This window comes from Sinocyclocheilus grahami, unplaced genomic scaffold (genome assembly GCF_001515645.1).
Source record: "Sinocyclocheilus grahami isolate Dianchi unplaced genomic scaffold, SAMN03320097.WGS_v1.1 scaffold126.1, whole genome shotgun sequence".
Lineage (NCBI taxonomy): Eukaryota > Metazoa > Chordata > Actinopteri > Cypriniformes > Cyprinidae > Sinocyclocheilus > Sinocyclocheilus grahami.
In genome coordinates this window covers 2,941,746-2,960,611 of record NW_015505305.1, presented here as the reverse complement: position 1 = coordinate 2,960,611, position 18,866 = coordinate 2,941,746, and the positions used below count along the sequence as shown (strand labels likewise).

Genomic DNA, 18,866 nt, shown 5'->3' with positions numbered 1-18,866 from the left:
TCCAGCGGCACCATGTGTTCTTGTGTTCCTGAATGACCTCTCTGAGCCAGCAGGTTAGAAAGCTCAAAAATAGCTGAAAATAGCCTGATTGGGGAATCAGGGCTGTATGTACTGCCACACTCTGCAGCTTGACAGACAACTTCTCTGTAGGGAAGAAAGGGTGTGCTGGTTCTGTGCCATCGGCTCGGGTCTACGGGTCAATGAGCATATCCGAGCAGAAGGGGAAAGACATGATTCACTCACTCCATGCAGCCTTCAGTTTACTCCCTTACTCATTAATTTACTCACATTCACATATGCATGCTCACAGTCAACACTGTTCACACTATTTATTTACAAAAAGCTGGCCTTATTACTTACCTGCTTTGTGCACATGTGAGCAGAACTAATCATAAACTCATAAAATCATTTTTTACTGCTTAATTCCATGGCAGAACAAGTTTAGGTTTGTATATACACTGGTGAAACCCTTTGGAGAACATCTAGGCATCTGTTCATTAAGGACAGCTCTCTAAGGAACTTACAAAATGGAACCTATAAGTTCTTGAAAGACTGTCAACCATTTCTTCATTAACACCCAAAAAAGTGAAAGGTTTTGGAATATATATTCAAGTTCCTTTAAGACAGAGGTGCCCAAAACTTTAATACAAATAGTCAAAAATCTAACTTGATTGAGGGCTGTGTGCCAAAAGTAAATGTTGCATTATACTTAAAAAAAAAATTCAATTTTCCCCTCCTCTTGTTATATGGCATGGCAGGCCAAATCAAAGGTCATTACTGGCCCTGGTTTGGGCATCTCTGCTGTAAGATAAGATATATGGAGTATCTTAAAAAGAGCAAGTAGTGGTTCCCCAAATGCTTCTGAGTGTGTGACAACCATTCATTTTTTCATTTAGCGGTATCAGACAATTTTTGTTCTCAGCATCATGTTAAGATGGATAAATGACAGTTTGCAAATATTAAAGTAAAATTTACCATCTCTGGTGAACACATTTTTTAGGGCAGCTGGGCAGGTATTGACCACCACCTCTCCGATATCGGCATGGTGCCAGCAAGAAATATTGTCCCACATCCCCCTGCAACCTGTAAGGATGTAGAAACAGAAAACAATATAAAAGCTCAACACATCTGGATCTCAAAATGTGCTGAAATAGCAGAACTTTCAGCAAAATTACTGCAGCAATGCACGTGAGAAATTTGACATGGGTTTGACAGGAACCTGGGAAAATATTTAGATTGGGATAAGATCCGCATTCATTGACTAATGTTCTTGAGAGTCTTTCTGCTATATGTGTTGAGTGTATTTGAATATGTTTTCTCTTTTAAGCTAACCCTACAAACATTACTCGAATTTGCCTTTTAGTTAGCATAGGCCAGGTACTACAGTTCAACCAAAAAACCCCAAAAAAGGGGAAAGTCACTGGATCTCATGAGACTGGCCCACAGGGACAGGACACATTCCAGCATCTATGGTTAGATGAGTGTGTTGTGAAGGTCTGGACATAAATAGAAAGATGGCCAAAGAGGTTTGACAATGACATCACACCACCATCATCTACAACTCCAAACGCTCTCAGAAACATCACAGCAAAGAGGCCATGCAGTTCTTTATGTACTAATAGAATAATTTACCTAAAAATGTAGAATTCGGTCATAATTTACTCACCATCATGTTGTTCCAAATCTGTATGATTTTTTCTTCTTCTGTGGAATACTATATAGCACATTTGGATTTGGAATATAATGTACGACTCATATTGATCACTTTTATGATACATTTATGGCACTTTTTGGATCTTGAGAGGCCAGTCACCCATTCCCTGTCTGTATGTAAGAGTGGCCAGTATAAAATATTTTATAATATTATACACTACTGTTCAAACGTTTGAGGTCAGAGCCAATTTGATCTTTTGTGTTCCAAAGAAGAAGAAAAAGTCATACAGGTTTGGAATGTCATGAGGGCAAGTAAATAATGACAGAATTTTCATTTTTGGGAACTATTCCTTTAAACAGCTGCTTCTGAAACGGCTGGTCGTTTCTGAGGAAAAAAATAAGGAATCTAAACTAAGAGAAAATATGTCACTCATCAAGCATTAAGACACAGTAAACATTGTCTCTGACTGGTCGCGCTCAGTCCACTATGCCCTTTTATGAACCATCAGAAATGTGGGTTGCATTAAGTGGTCCAAACTGCTTTTTTGCAGTTATCTCCAGAGGGATTTGTCACTCATTTCGCCAAATTGAATAGTCAAGTCCTGTGTGTATTTACTGCCAAATAATTACCATTAATTGGAAAATCTGTCCACTGATGGACACCACACAACTGTCAAAAAGGCAAACACAAGCAAAGCAGGGTCGTTCCCACACTTCTGTTTTTATTCCGAAGTGGAAGCAAAGCAAAAAGAACAACACACAACAAACATTTAAAAATAAAGAAATTGAGATTGTCTATAACTGCATACTGATAGTGCGTTTGGCTTCTTCTTTTAAATGTAGTTGTTCAATATTAGAATTGTCAGATAAATAAACAAATGCAGAAGATGGTCACCTATGGTTATTGACCGCTGGCTGTGTGATTATGGCCAATGACCAGCGATGATATGAGCTGGGAAAAAGCAGGAGGACATTTTTTTAAGTCCTTTGAAACACAGGCATCAGTAACACTGAGTCATCTCTGAAACATCTGGGTTTTTAAAAGCTTCAATGTAGGATCTGAAAGCTCTCATCATAAAACTATGAGTATCTTTGTTCCAGTGATATATCTTCTGTTACTTTATCCAGGCTCACTTAGATCAATTTGGTTTGGTTAGATCACTTTATGAAGTATAAAAACACATGCAAAAGTTTGGGGTCTTTAAGATTTCTCTTTGAAATAAATAAATACTTTTATATAAGAAAGTCAAGAAATAAAGTCACAATTGTGAGACAAAGTTATTCTAAGAGGAAAATGGGCTTCTACATGTGGGTCATGTCCAATCCAGACAATATAAATATCTAATTCAACACTGGCCTTAAAAGCTGGAACCAAAAGCAACTCAACCACTATCAGCCAACAGTAAATGTGATTCTACATCTGCCAGAGCAAACGCTGCATGCCAACAGAAAAACAATAAGACATTAACTGATTATGTAGGACAAACAATGTGGCGAGAGCTCATTCACATTTCTTTCACTGTATAGTTTATGGGGAACATGACACAAATACACATCTTTCAAAGTTTGCCTATGCTGTTTCACATTCTGGCCATTCAAAATACTGTACAAAACAGACACTGTAAGTGGATTTAGAAGATGATATAACGTGCGTGTGCACTTACACATGCACTAATGCAGTACCTTTAGTGTGCGGAGGCAGCTCGTCTGCCAGCATGCCCAAACATTCCTTCTCAGCCATCTGCACCTCATACAGAAAGTGACAGTTTGCATGTCTCCCGCTGACCTTAGGGGGCAAAGGAAAGAAAAGCAGCCGTATGATCTCAATGCTACTGCCTTCCAAGAAGTGATAAAAAATAAAGTCTCAGTCTGTGTGGTTTTCGTATCATTGATTTTTTAAAAATATTTTTATAGTTAATTTTGGCTGTAGTTCACCCAAAAATTTTAATTTGCTGAAAATGTACTCATTCTCAGGTCATTCTTCATCAGAACAGATTTGGAGAAATGTAGGATTAAATCACTAGCTCACCAATGGATCATCTGCAGTGAATGGGTGCCGTCAGAATGAGAGTCCAAACATTATGTGTTAAGACAAAAAATATATTTAAGCGTCTTTATAATATATGTAGATGAATGGCAATATATATGCTATATGATGTCCTTTTCAGACATATCAACCGTACAGTCACGCATGATTTTGAATAATTATGGTAAATAAACAATTTTGCATTTCTCATATATTTAGCTATATTTCTGTTCTTTACCCTCTACCCTATTCACAACAACATTATGGTTTCATCTCTACTTCCTTGATTACTTGTTTGACCCTATTATCTGATGACTGACCAGCACCAATCTCCCTTCTGAAGTTTGTAGAGATCATTCGAAATGACTGATCAGCACAGTTGGACTCAAAGCTGTTGTGATCAAAGAGCCGCTACAAAGCCTGTTCTACTGAGGGACTAAAAATCCTCTATTATAAGAACTGTAATAATATCAAGCGAATTACCCAGAGTCACATGAAGTCATCAGTTAAAGATCTCATAAGTTGGTGTCCAGCCATGGATCATTTTTGCTTTATAAATGTGGGGGGAAATAATAGAATCATTCTGAAAATACAGTCTGTTAGAAATTAAAATTTAGATTTTTAAAAATGTAAAATACAAGCATTCTGTTTGACATCAAAAGAGAGCAAGAGCATGTATTTAAAAAGGATTCTGACATTTTTCAACTCAAATGTTTTTAATGCAAGGTCACCGTCTTATGTATGTGTTTGCAAGCTCTTAGTCACTTTGGCTTTGAGCAGCACACAGACAAATCAACCCCAGATCAGAAGAGGACATAAGACTTTTACACTTTTAGTCTGTTATTGCTCATCTCTTTCAAAATCTTGAGCTACATCTTTGACGAGAACAGCCATACTCATCCGAGCAGGGCTTCCTTCCCTATATATCACAGCTAGCAAGATCACCACACACACTAATGATATGAGTGATTGTATCAGGATTATTCTGGATCATTACAGTCAAGGCAAATGCATGCTGGCTGAGATTAACTCAAGCTGAGAGCAATTACAGCCAAGTCGAAAACACATTTGACATTCTCACCAGGTTTTTTTTTTACCGATTTCTCAGCTTCCACTGAGAGAGAATGGATTCAGTATATGGATTACCAAAACTCTGAATCCAAACGTCTCAGCACTACTAAAAATATCCAAATGAGCTCCTTTTGTATATCTTATTTTAATGTGAGGATAGTGCATCACATGTATCAGTACTGATAATCTGTTGTCCCGGTTTAGCAGACTGAGTCTCGTCAGCAGCCGGTCACCCAGGCACAGTTCTGACTCATCCTTCTGCTTCATGGGAATTGACATATTTTTCAAAAATAATTTGTTGGGAAAACGAATAGAGGCTTTGTAGTTGAAAGTGAAGCATCTGGTGCAATAAACATGTAAAACAGTTCCACCTGAGATTGGCGCTTTCTAAAAGTAAACTAAGTGACGAGGATGCAAGTAACTAAAATGTAAAAATCAGATGAATAAATCAGATAAATGACACTTATCAGACCTCTAAAAGTTGTTTCAAGTAAATATGGCTAACGTTTAGGTTAAAAAGTCATTTTAAATACCATATAGACAAGACTGTGAGTTTATTTTTAAAGGTTAAATTCTATAAAAACACATACAGTGTATATAATAAATACAATAATAAAAACCTTCATTTAAAAACTGCATGTTGTGTTCACTTGTGTTATCTTTTAATAATATTTAAATTTGTTTGATGATCTGAAACATTAAAGTGTGACAAACATGCAAAAAAATCAGGAAGGGGGCCAACACTTTTTCACCCCCCAACGTATACTAATGTTCAAAGGTTTGAGTCAGTAAGATTTTCTTAACATTGTTAAAAGAAGTATTTTATGCTCACCAAGGCTGCATTTATTTGATTAAAAATACAGTAAAAATAGTCATATTTGTTGAATATTATTACAATTTAAAATAACTCGTTTCTACTTTAATTTATTTTAAAATATAATTTATTCATATGATGTCAAAGCTGAATTTTCAGCAGCCATTACTCCAGTCTTCAATGTCACATGATTCTTCACAATTTGGTGCTCAAGGAAATTTTTTTTATTATAATCAATGTTGAAAAAAGTTGTGCTGCTTAAAATGTAGTCTTTACTATCTCTTATGACCAATTGAATATGTCTTTGCATAATGAAGTCTAAAATTCTTTAAAAAGTAAAATATTAAAAATAAAAGGATCTTTTGTGACAACATCCCATATCCAAGCTAATGGAGTCAATATATGGGGGAAGTTGTCACAATGGAACCTGCTGTTAAAAAGCCTATTGTAGGTTTTTCAGCAAATATTTAAAGTAAAACCGTTCTGAAACATAAAACAATAAACACAACGGCAAATGGTAACATACAAAAATAGGAGACTATTTGTTTTGACCAAAAAATATTGTAATAAATACATTTTTAAAAATTTAAACATTTATAAGCCACACGACTTAAATATAAGTGAAATGTTATAGTTACTTTTGCCTCTTTCACATAGAAGAGAGACTGGGGCAAGTTGTCACAAGGGAGGTATAGCCCTACCTTGCCCCATCTACCTTATATATGAAAGAGGCCAAAGTGGCCATAACATTTAGAGTCACATTTAGAGTGGCAGCATGTCCAGTGCATTTTCATCTTTAAACAAAGATGACCTTTGTAATGTCACACAGTCAGTAATGTCACTCAGTCACCCTATTTTGTTTGCAATATCTTTTTGCATCCTTCTGTAGTGCTGTGCATGTGACACAGTTTCCTACTCGCTCATGCCTAAACCCCACTAGAGTAACTGCCAACAAACTCATTTCCATGCGTTTTTTTTTAGGACTACAAATTTATTTGAAGGTTATGGGGGAAGTTTACTTACAATGAAATGTAGTCGCTAGTCTTTTATTTTCACTGTAAACAATGACGAAGCGCAACACAGACAGCATCTGGTTACACTGGATTGCGGGGTGGTTAGTGAATAAAACATGGTTTTGCTCTGAAATGCCACACACAAAAGTGGTGTGACTGTTGGAAGTTTAAACCTACAATGATGAACATCTTTACTATGCCTTCTGTGGCTTGACAATGTGTTTCTGTGCTACTCTGTTTCTCTTCTGACACAGTCAAGATGACTTAAGCTGCATGAGGTGAATCTGGATTCTGGCGGACCTTTACTGAACTGAAGTTACATTTGAACTTTGCAAATGTCATCATCTGATTATCTGAGATTGTGTGGTCTCGTGTTTACGGAGAAAAGCAGTTGTGCAACTGTGTAACAGTTTGCAAGCCAACTTTCCATTTCTCTCACAAGAGCATAAAGCATCGCTTTAAAAGTAATTAAACACTTTCCCAATGAGAATAAGAAATGCATTTCAAGGTCAAAAGCGTTCCGAGATTTTGTTGCTTAGTTTGAAAAGTTGTGCAACACACAAAAAGCTGTGTTATTACTATCATAAACAGTGCAGAAATTCCTAATTTATTTTATTGTTTTTTTGTGATTACTCACAGTATTTAGTAGAAATAGACCTCCTGGACATTTTTGTTGTTTCATGAATCATTTTGTGCTTTATTTATTTATTTAAATTATAAAAACATTTTTTCCTGAGTACCCAAATAAAGTATTGAGTTGAAAAAGATCTTCTGGATTATTGTCATTTTGCTACAGCATAGGAGGTTGGGATTTTTTTTTTTAGAGGAAAAGAAAAAAACTGTTCTTTCTGCCACTAAAACAGTTTTTCAGATCCACAAAAGCCTGTCACAGAAATACGATACAAAACCATCAAACCCCAGGAGGACAAGGAGTAGCGAAATAAAAAATGGCATTAAATGTTGCTGTATGAAATTGGTCAGGGATTGAATGGATTGAATTTTAATAGAGCACAACCACACATAACTTCCTCTCAGAGCTTTGATGGGATCTCTGTGTAATATGTCTTCAGTATCTGACGATACCTCTTGATCCATGGATTGAAAACCTAGTTTTAGGGACGTAAACCTAGTTTTAAGGATTTTTGGGAGCAGAAATTCCATGAGCTTTAAAAATCACTGTAAATGAAAAAAGTAGTACAACAAGAAAATGTTATTTTATATAAATATGAGAATTGCTGCACACAAAACAATTACGTTTGAGTGCATTCTCAATATTAATCCAAGACAAAGACTGTAGAGTGGATGTGTTCACATAAATTAATAGTGGTCTGCGCTTGTCTACAATACATTCTCCCCACGCTGCAGTGCATCGCGCAGCTTTGCCACACATATTTTAATGGGTGGATAACTATAATAAAACAGGCATGCCTAGGGCCAAAAGGCTCTGCTTCAGTATGGTTTGTGTCAAGCCATTCATTAATCTGGCTGTTTGATGAAGAGATAAAATGTAGTAGAAATAAACATGTTAAGAATCAATAGAAGCGGAGGACTATTATTAAGGTTTTTTAGGACTATTATTATGTTGTAATGTTTGGTTGACCAATTAGCAGAGAGGGGCGTTTCATTCCCGCCCACATGTAGAGATCGAATATTCAAGTTGTTTATTCGTTTTCTATCCCTGAATGTAAAAACGAAAAATTAAGCTGGATTCTTGATTTTTCGTTTTGTTTGAATAATTGAAAAACGAAATATGTGCCGTTTTTCATTTTTCAGATTTCAATATTAAAACAAAAATTGATTGGACGGAAGATACCCTGATTGAAAACATATCAAGGACAGTCCTCTTGTACCATAATCCCTGTAGAAGACAAACTACACAGATATACATTACATTTGAAAAATTCTCCAGCATTCTAACATTGAGTTTGTGTGTTACATGGTGTATCTGTGCCTCTGGGGATGCAGCCATATGGACACAGAGTGTTGCACTTTAATTAAGGTCATAAAGAGATGCTCGATTATCTAAAAGAGAAGTAACTGATTAATGGACTTTTGAATAGATAAGCTTTGGCTTATTTAAAACGAGATTAACAGCAATGGCTTGTAAACAATATCTTATATAAGTTTAGTTATGGTGCATCAATTTTCCTGCATCTAAACTATTTATCTTTGACCTTGGTATTTAACCTGCAAAAAGTCCTTTTTAAAAAAAATCTTTTTCATGGCTGTATTAGATCAAAAGGGTGCTTCTACTAAATACTGAGCAAAGGGTCTGAATACTTAGGACCATGTGATATTTCAGTTTTTCTTTTTTAATAAATCTGCAAAAATGTCAACAGTTCTGTGTTTTTCTGTCAATATGGGGTGCTGTGTGTACATTAATGAGGAAAAAAAATTAACTTAAACGATTTTAGCAAATGGCTGCAATATAACAAAGAGTGAAAAATTTAAGGGGGTCTGAATACTTTCCGTACCCACTGTAGGTTTTTATTTGTCTGCAAGCCACCAGTTTTAAGCTCCACAGCAAGAAATTGAGTAGCTCGTGCCCTGATGAGTCTTTTTGTGAGAGCCCTCTGGGCAAAACACCTGAATCACCACAGAGACCTTGTCTAGAATAGCACTGACCCAGTTCTGACCGCTCCTTTAAAACATTGTGTTATGTCTCTTTTTAATATATTTGAGAGACTCATTTAAATTGTAATTTAATTTGAAACTGTGTAACAGCACGCAGGCAGAACTGAGAGTTTTGAACTTTGAGAACCTCTCAAAGCAGAGGTTGTTGCAAAGCGAAGATCAATAAACCAAATATAATCAGAACAGAAATTTCACACTTTTAACCCTAATGGCTAAAAAAAAAAATTAATTTGTGATTACCTTAGATTGCACATAAAATTCAGATTTTTTTTTGCATAGAGTCTGTGGCTTGCTGTCACACTTTTTACTTAAGTGAATATTTCTCAGGAAAAAAAAGTTTATAATTTGTAAAGTCTTTGCTGCAAAAAAATAAGAAATATTTCCACCGCTGGTGCCCAGGAAAAAAAAAAGATATAGTTCACTGAACGCATGTTGACCTTCTGTGACAACATGCCCCAATAACTAGGGATGTCGTAATGGGGTATGTTGTCACAACTTATCCCGACATTAAACAGCCAATTTTATGCTTTTTAAAAAGTAAAGCAATTACAAAGCACAAAATTATTTGCAAAAATGTAAACGTTAGCCTATGTGCTATTCTTCTGATAGTCACTGGTTTTGACAATTTCTAGCTAGACCAGGCTGGTCAAGATTTCAATGATAGATCAGCTGGTAGTCTAGCAGGGCTAAGATCAACCTGGCAAACCACACTGAAAAAAACAATAAGTAGATTTACTTAATTTCTATTTTGCAAGATTTTGCACACATACATTTTAAGTAAAATATAAGTATTGAATTAAGTCAAATCTACTTAACTAAGTTAGGTAAAATTAGCAAAGGAAATAAATAAATGTAACATGGCCAGTTAGAGTTTAATGAGTAATTTCTACTTAATTGTTTTGTTAAATATGCAGTACTCAAGTACATTTCCCTGTTACAGTTTATAAAATGTACTCAAACACTATAGCACTGGAAAACAACCATGCTATTAAAGCATGTGGTTCACTTGCAAACATGTGCAAGTATAGGCAGTTTGTTATCCTTTGAAGATAATATGTCCACTCAATATAATTATCACCCAAATGAACACAGATACCTCAATACTTGGTACACCATACACAATGACGACGGTAACAATCAGTGGACAGTGTTTGAGTATAAATGTGACATTTTGAGTAGAAAATTAACTCCAGATATCACAAAACAGTTACTAAACCTAACGACAAAATCAGCCATAAAACAGTGTAAATACAACTTGAAAACAGTGAAAATGTTAACCTTTTTAATTATTCATGCCCCGGTGCATGATGGGAAAACGGGATCATAACTTTGATATTTACTTAAAGAATCCTTGTAAACATAACAAACAATTCCAAGTAAAATATGCTAATAATTTCAAACTTTAATTTCTACAAGCTTAAATTGAGTAGTAATATAATTACTAATTAATTATTGCCTGAACTAAATTATTTAATGTAGAAATTACATTCGTTTTTATGTAGTATTTACTTCACCACAAAATCCTTTTTATCAGTACACTTTATACCAATAATGAACCAGCTATCATATTCCAAAACCAGCTTGGCAACTGTAAACTGATATAAGCTGACTTTCATGATTTTTATAGCAGGAAACTGCTAAATAACGTTTTTCAATTACATAAAATGCATTTGAAATGTAACTCATATTTGTGTAATTCATAAATTGAACAAAACTATAAGTGACAACTTGTACTTGACCTTTGTGAAAAACACTGAAAACAGAGTTCAAGCCCTTAGTTTAAATCTACATTCATTATACAGTTGATACCTGGAACATGCTAGCATGGTTTTAGTGTGCTAACTTATTTACCTAACAGCTATGGCTACAATATGATAGTTTGGAGGACACCATTCAAAGACACTGTAATGGTGAAACGTTTTGAACTAGGTTTCATACCAATGTACAAAACCTATAATACAGAAACCCCGCATTTGTTGTGTTTGGACTTTTCACTCAAATGTCATATTTACTGTAACACGGCCCTTATGACAACACATCGCCCCTATTGACAGTTGAAGCCGCACACCTGAGGCTGAGTAACTCAAAAGTACCGGCGCAGGTAGGCTCGTTACTTACCGCGTGCGCCTGCCAAACTAAGAGAAAAGCCAAACAGTTGTTCACGAGGTTCATCTTCATTTCTTGCTGGTTTCATAAATAATATCTGTCTTTAGCGTAAGTTCCGATCAGTCCTCAGCATCAAGAGCGAGAAGTCATCCTTCAAGTCAGAAGAAAACAAGCCACTTGCGCCGAGATGTCCGGTGAAAACACTTCTGAATCTGAGCGCGCAAAACCCATGTGCGGTATGCAGGAGGGCTGAGCGCGAGCGCGAGCTGAGGGAGGCTGTTGATTCTGTTCCTCCTCCTTTAGATCATCAGATGAGCCTTATGCACACATCTTACACTGCCAGCACTTGGACAGATGCATTCATTTCAAACACTTTGAGTGTTTATCTGATTTGGGGGTCACTCAAATTGGGGTGATTTTGATGATTATGGGCTAAATAGGGCTGGTTGTCACACTTTTTACTCCAGTAAATATTTCTCAGAGTAGATTTAGTTTGAAAGTCGGTCTCTGTATAGACACATACTCTAAAAATCATTGGCTACACAAAAGCGATTGAACATGTCCACAGCCCAGGACAAAACATGTTGTCAAAAGACCTTTAGACAACATGCCCCTATTTAGGTACACTCTTAAAAATAAAGGTGCTTCAAAAGGTTCTTCAAGCGATGCAATAGAAGAACCATTTTTTGTTCCACAAAGAACCATTCAGTCAAAGGTTCTTTAAAGAACCATCTCTTTCTTACCTTTTTGTAATCTGAAGAACCTTCTTTCGCCACAAAGAAGCTTTTGTCAAACAGAAAGGTTCTTCAGATGTTAAAGGTTCTTTATGGAACCATTTAGACAAAAAGGTTCTTCTATGGCATCGTGAAGCACCTTTATTTTTAAGAGTGTAGTCCCAATCGAACCTGCCTTTAAACAGCCTATAATGGCTTTTCAGCAACATTTAAACAGTAAAACAATCGTGAATAAAATTAATCATGAAACAGCAAAATGTACAAAAATATTGAAAACTTTTTTTTTGGCCAATAGATATTGTATTTAATGAATTTATACCAAAACACGTGATGACTTGCCTAAACATGACTTTTATGAAAAATAACAGTGTCCTAGCACAAGGACAGAATTCATTAAAGCAACATACAAAATCACTCTTACACAAACAACATTTTGATATCTTTTGCTTGTTTGGTTGGGTGGCTGGGAAAAAGCACAGTTCATCTGGAGAGAAGAGCAATCAGTTAACAAGCATGAAAGTGAGTGTGAAAATAAGCGTGAAGTCTTATTTGGATTCTAAAATTTATCTTTTGCCTTTATTATTTATTAGTTTGGACTCCAAACAATTGTGTATCAAATAATTTGCTGATTAGTTCAGCATTAACTTGAGAAAATAAACTAACTTCTCCCTTCTTAAAGATGAAGTTGTCACGAATCCAATCTATGAACTTCCGTTCACTCACCACCAGAGGTCACTCGCTCACTACATGGACTCTCACACTACAGACGGTTACACCATATCCTGGACAACATTTCCCATCATCCATTGCACTGATTGCAAACAGCTGTAACCAATCACACGCTCACCTGAAAGCTATTACACACTCTATATAACATCCACCCAGATCCTGCTCAAGTCGCTGAGTATTGTCTGCGTTTATTACTCTCCTAGTGATAGCACTTTACGGATCCAGTTCTGCTAGTTTAGTCATAGTCTCCCCTTGCCTGTTTTCCTGTGTTCAGATTCTTGCCTGTGTTTTTGGATTACCCTTTTTGTCTTGCTGTTTCGGACTCTGTTTGCCCCTGCCTGGATTATTGCTGTACCTGGATTATCTCTCTTTGCCTTGCCCTGTTGGATATTGTTCACTGTCGATCGACCCACGCCTGTTTACTGGACTGCTCTTGTGTTTTGCCCGTACCATACCTGTTCGCTGATGTTTCGACCCTGCCTGTGTTTGTGACCACGTCTTTTAATAAAAGCTTTGCACATGGATCCGCACGTCTCGTGTTCTGGTGATAAACTTGAAAGAGTGACTGACCAACAAAAACATTCATGTGTGTAAAGGTAGAGGGCACGCATTCCTTTTTTTTAATGTATTTTTGTGCTTGTCAGGGTTTGCTATTTAACTTTAACTAAAGTACACCGAAAATTGGTGTAGGATTGGCTTTGGCACTTTATTTTCTTTAATTACTTTGGCAAATTACAAAGCAGCAGCAAGTACACTAAATTAAATGTGAAACTTGGAAGTACTGTAGAAAAACTGAAATTACATTTTCTTGTAAAACATTCTCCAATAATTTTTGTATTACTTGGAAAAATCATTTTACAGTGTATGAATTGAACACTGATGGACCATTCATTTGGACCTGAATTACTTGGAACAGATATATCTGTATTTGAAAGATCTGCCCAATAAATGACACCCAAGATACCGCCAGTGTGTGTAACGGGTCAGTTGAGCTAAACAGCAGCTTAATAAATTGTAACTTTCTCAGCACTGAAGTGCAGTTCCAGGAAATCACCTCATTCATAAGCACTGTATTTATTCTTGGTCAGGTAATGTGACTCTATGAACATCATGTGATGGAGTTTGGAGACAGATGTGGAAATATGTAAATCAGAGAGCAGCCATTGTCTCTTTGACTGTTTTCCACTCTTTGAGCTGATGGGAGAAGAGAGTATCAAACAGAAACATGGTAATATATGAAAAAGATCTGTCTCGAGTGTTATTATTATAAAGTACAGCTCATGTACAGTGGGGCAAAAAAGTATTTAGTCAGCCACCAACTGTGCAAGTTCTCCCACTTAAAAAGATGAGAGAGGCCTGTAATTTTCATCATAGGTATACCTCAACTATGAGAGACAAAATGAGAAAAAAAAGTCCAGAAAATCACATTGTAGGATTTTTAAAGAATTTATTTGCAAATTATGGTGGAAAATAAGTATTTGGTCAATAACCAAATTTCATCTCAATACTTTGTTATATTACTTTGGCAAATTACAAAGCAGCAGCAAGTACACTAAATTAAATGTGAAACTTGGAAGTACTGTAGAAAAACTGAAATTACATTTTCTTGTAAAACATTCTCCAATAATTTTTGTATTACTTGGAAAAATCATTTTACAGTGTATGAATTGAACACTGATGGACCATTCATTTGGACCTGAATTACTTGGAACAGATATATCTGTATTTGAAAGATCTGCCCAATAAATGACACCCAAGATACCGCCAGTGTGTGTAACGGGTCAGTTGAGCTAAACAGCAGCTTAATAAATTGTAACTTTCTCAGCACTGAAGTGCAGTTCCAGGAAATCACCTCATTCATAAGCACTGTATTTATTCTTGGTCAGGTAATGTGACTCTATGAACATCATGTGATGGAGTTTGGAGACCGATGTGGAAATATGTAAATCAGAGAGCAGCCATTGTCTCTTTGACTGTTTTCCACTCTTTGAGCTGATGGGAGAAGAGAGTATCAAACAGAAACATGGTAATATATGAAAAAGATCTGTCTCGAGTGTTATTATTATAAAGTACAGCTCATGTATACTCTTAAATGCTCTTTAAAATAAAGGTTCCAAAGGGGGTTTTCACAGCGATGCCATAGGAGAACCATTTTTGGTTCCCTAAAGAACCCTTCATTGAACACTAACAGTTCTTAAAAGAACCATCTTTTTCTTAGTGTGAAGAACATTTAAAAAATATAAAGAACAATTTTTCATTATGAATGTAAAATGTCCATGGACTGTTAAAGGTTCTTCGTGGAACCTTATGACAATAAAGAAACTTTATTTTCAAGAGTGCATTTGAGGATAATGTTCAAAAATTAATGTAATACAGTGATACAGTGTGAGAATTTGCTTATTAGTGACTGTAGTTATTCTGGAGATGACTGGCTGGGCTTTGACATGACAGTGACCTCTTCTGGTTGTCCTAGGGCTAATGTGTCACATGATAAGTCATCCTACCATATAATGAGCTTTGGATGAAACCATCCCAAATGTGATGTTTGAGAACGCATTTTATTCAAATGCAAACCAGAAGTTGCCAGACAGATGAGAACACAATTTAATCTGCATATTTTGAAGTCTGTCAAACTACACAGGATGTCTGAATTAATGCATTTTCATAAAATATGAGTAGCAAGTTTTATTTTGAATCAAGCCGGATGATCATAGACAATGTGGAAAGATGAACAGAAGACATTACTCTCTCAAATCCAGACCATCTGCACTGGAACATTTCACAAAGGAAAATACTGACATGTAGTTGATCATCATTTATGGCTTTTTATTTTGCTTTTACCTTGCGTCAGATGCGCATATTAAAACCCAGACAGGATTTCTCCTTCTATGGAGATTCAATGGTGTATCATTTCCCAAAAAGTCTGAGAAGGAAAAATGAACAGAGAGTGCACTGAATAGAGTCTAGATTAAGACCTGCACTGATAGTTCCCACAGATAGTGGACTAATCCAGGACGTCATTATGAAGGGATTCTGCTCAGACAGGAATCTGAAACATGATATTTCACTGCTAGTCTCACTCTGGGATATTTCATAGGTTGTGGGAAAAAAGGCAAAAAAAATTCATGAATATTCTGTTCTAAAACTTTTGCTGAGAGAAAAATAGTCAAGAAAAAACAATCTGCATTGCAACAAAGATCAACACTGCTGCTACAATATTACAGAACTATTCATGTTAAAACATAAAGATATCTGGCTGCAGGTAACTTATGCATTAAGCTTAAATGAATAGTTTATCCAAAAATGAAATTTTGCTGAAAACTCACCATCAGGCCATCCATGTTATAGATGAGTTTGTTTCTTCATCAGAACTGATTTGGAGAAATTTAGCATTACATCACTTGCTAACCACTGAATCCTCTGCAGTGAATGGGTGCCGTCAGAATATCAGTCAGCTGATAAAAACATCACAATAATCCACACGACTCCAGGTCATCAATTATAATCTTGTGAAGTGAAAAGCTATGCGCCTATAATACTGCTTTCTGAATCAGGAAAGAAATATGCACAGATCAAGTTTCTAAGATAATTTCAGATCGTTTCTAAGTGAAAACAGTCCAAAACATTTCTGTGTGTTATTATTAATTATGGACTGGTATTTTGGCCAGAAGTGGCAGTTTAAAGTTAAAATGACTTGGATTACTTTCTTACAAACATGCAGCTTTTCAAGACATGAATTGATGGCCTGGAGTCGTGTGGATTACTTGTGGATTATTGTGATGTTCTTATCAGTTGTTTGGACTCTCATTCTGACGGCACCCATTCACTGCTGAGGATCCACTGGATGCAAGTGATGTAATGCTACATTTTTTCAAATCAATTTCAATGAAAAAACAAACGAATCTACATCTTGGATGGCTTTAGGGTGAGTACTTTTTTTTTTTGTGCAAATTTTTATTTTTGGTTGAACTATTTCTTTAAGCTTTACATAAGTATCAACAATAAAAAAGGTCTTTGCTTAAGAAAATACAACTGTAGTGATGTATGGATCCGAATTATTAAGTGTCTTTTTAGTGTTCTCATTCCTGGCAAATTCTTTCTTTAAAAAAAGGACCTATTACGCAGACTCTGCCAGAGTAACATAAATAATGACAAACATTTTGTCTAACGTTGAGATGTGTTTAGACTATTCATTATTTTGTTGTGATATTAAAGAGGGGGGAATGTAAGCATATAAAGATCCAAATAAATTTGGCCATGCAAACCTTTACAGAGAACTGTGAATATTTGGGTTCCCAGCATTTCAGGCCTCATAATGGTAAAACAGCTGAATACTTTCCATTTCTGTGAAATTACCTATGAATATGAGTTCAGATTTCTGACACAGCAGCATGGACTTTTACATGGCTAATTTAAGTTCAGACTATGCCATCACTGCCCAAGACATCTTGTCATCCTGTTATGACATACCTTTGTAAATACCAGAATTGTTCATGTTGGGCAATGCATTATTAGTGTACATTGTCAGCAAAACCTCAAAGAGAAAAATAACACAGTTATACTTTCACTAACAACTTGGAAACGGTGATGACGTAAAGAAACAGTAATTGTTATGTACAGTATATTCATCTTTGTTTATAGGTTGCAGACATGTTGGTGTCAGTCTATGTGTGTTAATTTAGCACCATCTGCTGGAGCTTCAACAAGAATTATTTTGGGAAAATCTGTTTATCCCATTCACTCCAATCCAAAGAAATGACAGGTCTTATCATATGTTTTTGGGACCTGTAAAAACAATGCAATTATAGAGATGTTTTTAGTAGCATTACTTATTATTGCCCATAACAACTCATACAACATTTCATATATAAGAGAGTAAGGAAATACATCTATTAAGGCACATGTATGAATAGGCTACACATACACTTCACTGTGAAAACTATTTTGATCATGATCGTTTTTCAATAATCAATAAATAAAGAAACGTTCATCTCTCTATTTCAAAATGGTCATATTTGCATATTTGAGGGGGGGGAAGTAGAATAGTTTGCATTATTGGATACAGCTGTCGGTCATTTAACATTTCTGCCATAAAACAGTTGACTAATATTAAATGATTTGCCTTTTGCTAAACCCTACTTTGATTTGATTGGCCATCTCAATTATTTTGAAATTGACGAATAAATCTGTAGACTAGCGCAGGTTAATGCTCACACTTTAATAGCATTTATATATCCAAACAGGCTGCGTGATTATGAGGAATAATTATCTGTGAAAATGTACGTCGGTAATCGGCTTTTAAGTCTGTATAGTTTTTATTCATTTGCATTTATTAGTTTTAGTTGATTTAGTTCTATTTATTTCAGTAGCCTACTTTAACGAAAATGACAAATAAAAAGCTCAAACAAAATACGTTTAAGTTTTTAATGTTTTTAGTTTTAGTTATGATACTAACCCAGACATATTTCAAATTTTAGTAATAGGGTTGCAAACCAATTAACTGAATTGAAAACCGCTCATATAATATTTGATCACCTGTCCCTGCAAATATGGAGGACGAAACGTGCAAAAACAATCAATAAATAAATACACAAATAAATAAATAAATGTGTGCATAAATACACGTATTCTTGTTTAAATACATAAATAAATAATTAAACATGTGATGAAAGTAGGCAAATAAATAAAATAAATTGGTGGGCAAATGGAAAAATGTTTAAGGAAATGCTAAACTCATCCTAAATGTTTTCCTTTGATCACTCATTTATTTTTGAATGTACTTCCACATTTTTTTTCCCTCTGCGCAACATGCTAATGAGAGGGTGTCAATTATGCAAGAGTAGGCGGATCGTGTGTGACGCGCTTGAGCGTTTGCCTGCGCATGCGTATTATTATCTTCATCAGTCAAGGTGACTGATTATTATCTTACACTTTTTCATAGGGTTCGTTTTGTAGTTATAATCGCGAGAGAGCTAAATCATAAAAGATTTGAAGTGGCCAATGTAAAATATTAATGCTTACATAGCTCTTAATTGCAATACTGAACCGTTATTTGCTTAATAAACATACTTCTGTCGCCTGTACTT

General features: G+C 35.5%; 1 protein-coding gene across 1 annotated transcript in view; it reads right to left on the bottom strand.

Annotated features, from left to right (window-relative positions):
* The window catches only part of vipr2 (vasoactive intestinal peptide receptor 2), a 34,713-nt gene extending 23,125 nt beyond the window's left edge, over positions 1–11,588 (bottom strand). Inside the window, exons 1-3 of the mRNA XM_016278937.1 lie at positions 11,330–11,588; positions 3,337–3,439; positions 976–1,083 (exon numbers count right to left, since the gene is read on the bottom strand). Coding sequence (XP_016134423.1) covers positions 976–1,083; positions 3,337–3,439; positions 11,330–11,389 — 271 coding nt within the window. The 5' untranslated portion in view covers positions 11,390–11,588. The remainder of the gene's footprint in view (positions 1–975; positions 1,084–3,336; positions 3,440–11,329) is intronic.
* Positions 11,589–18,866: the final 7,278 nt, after the last annotated feature.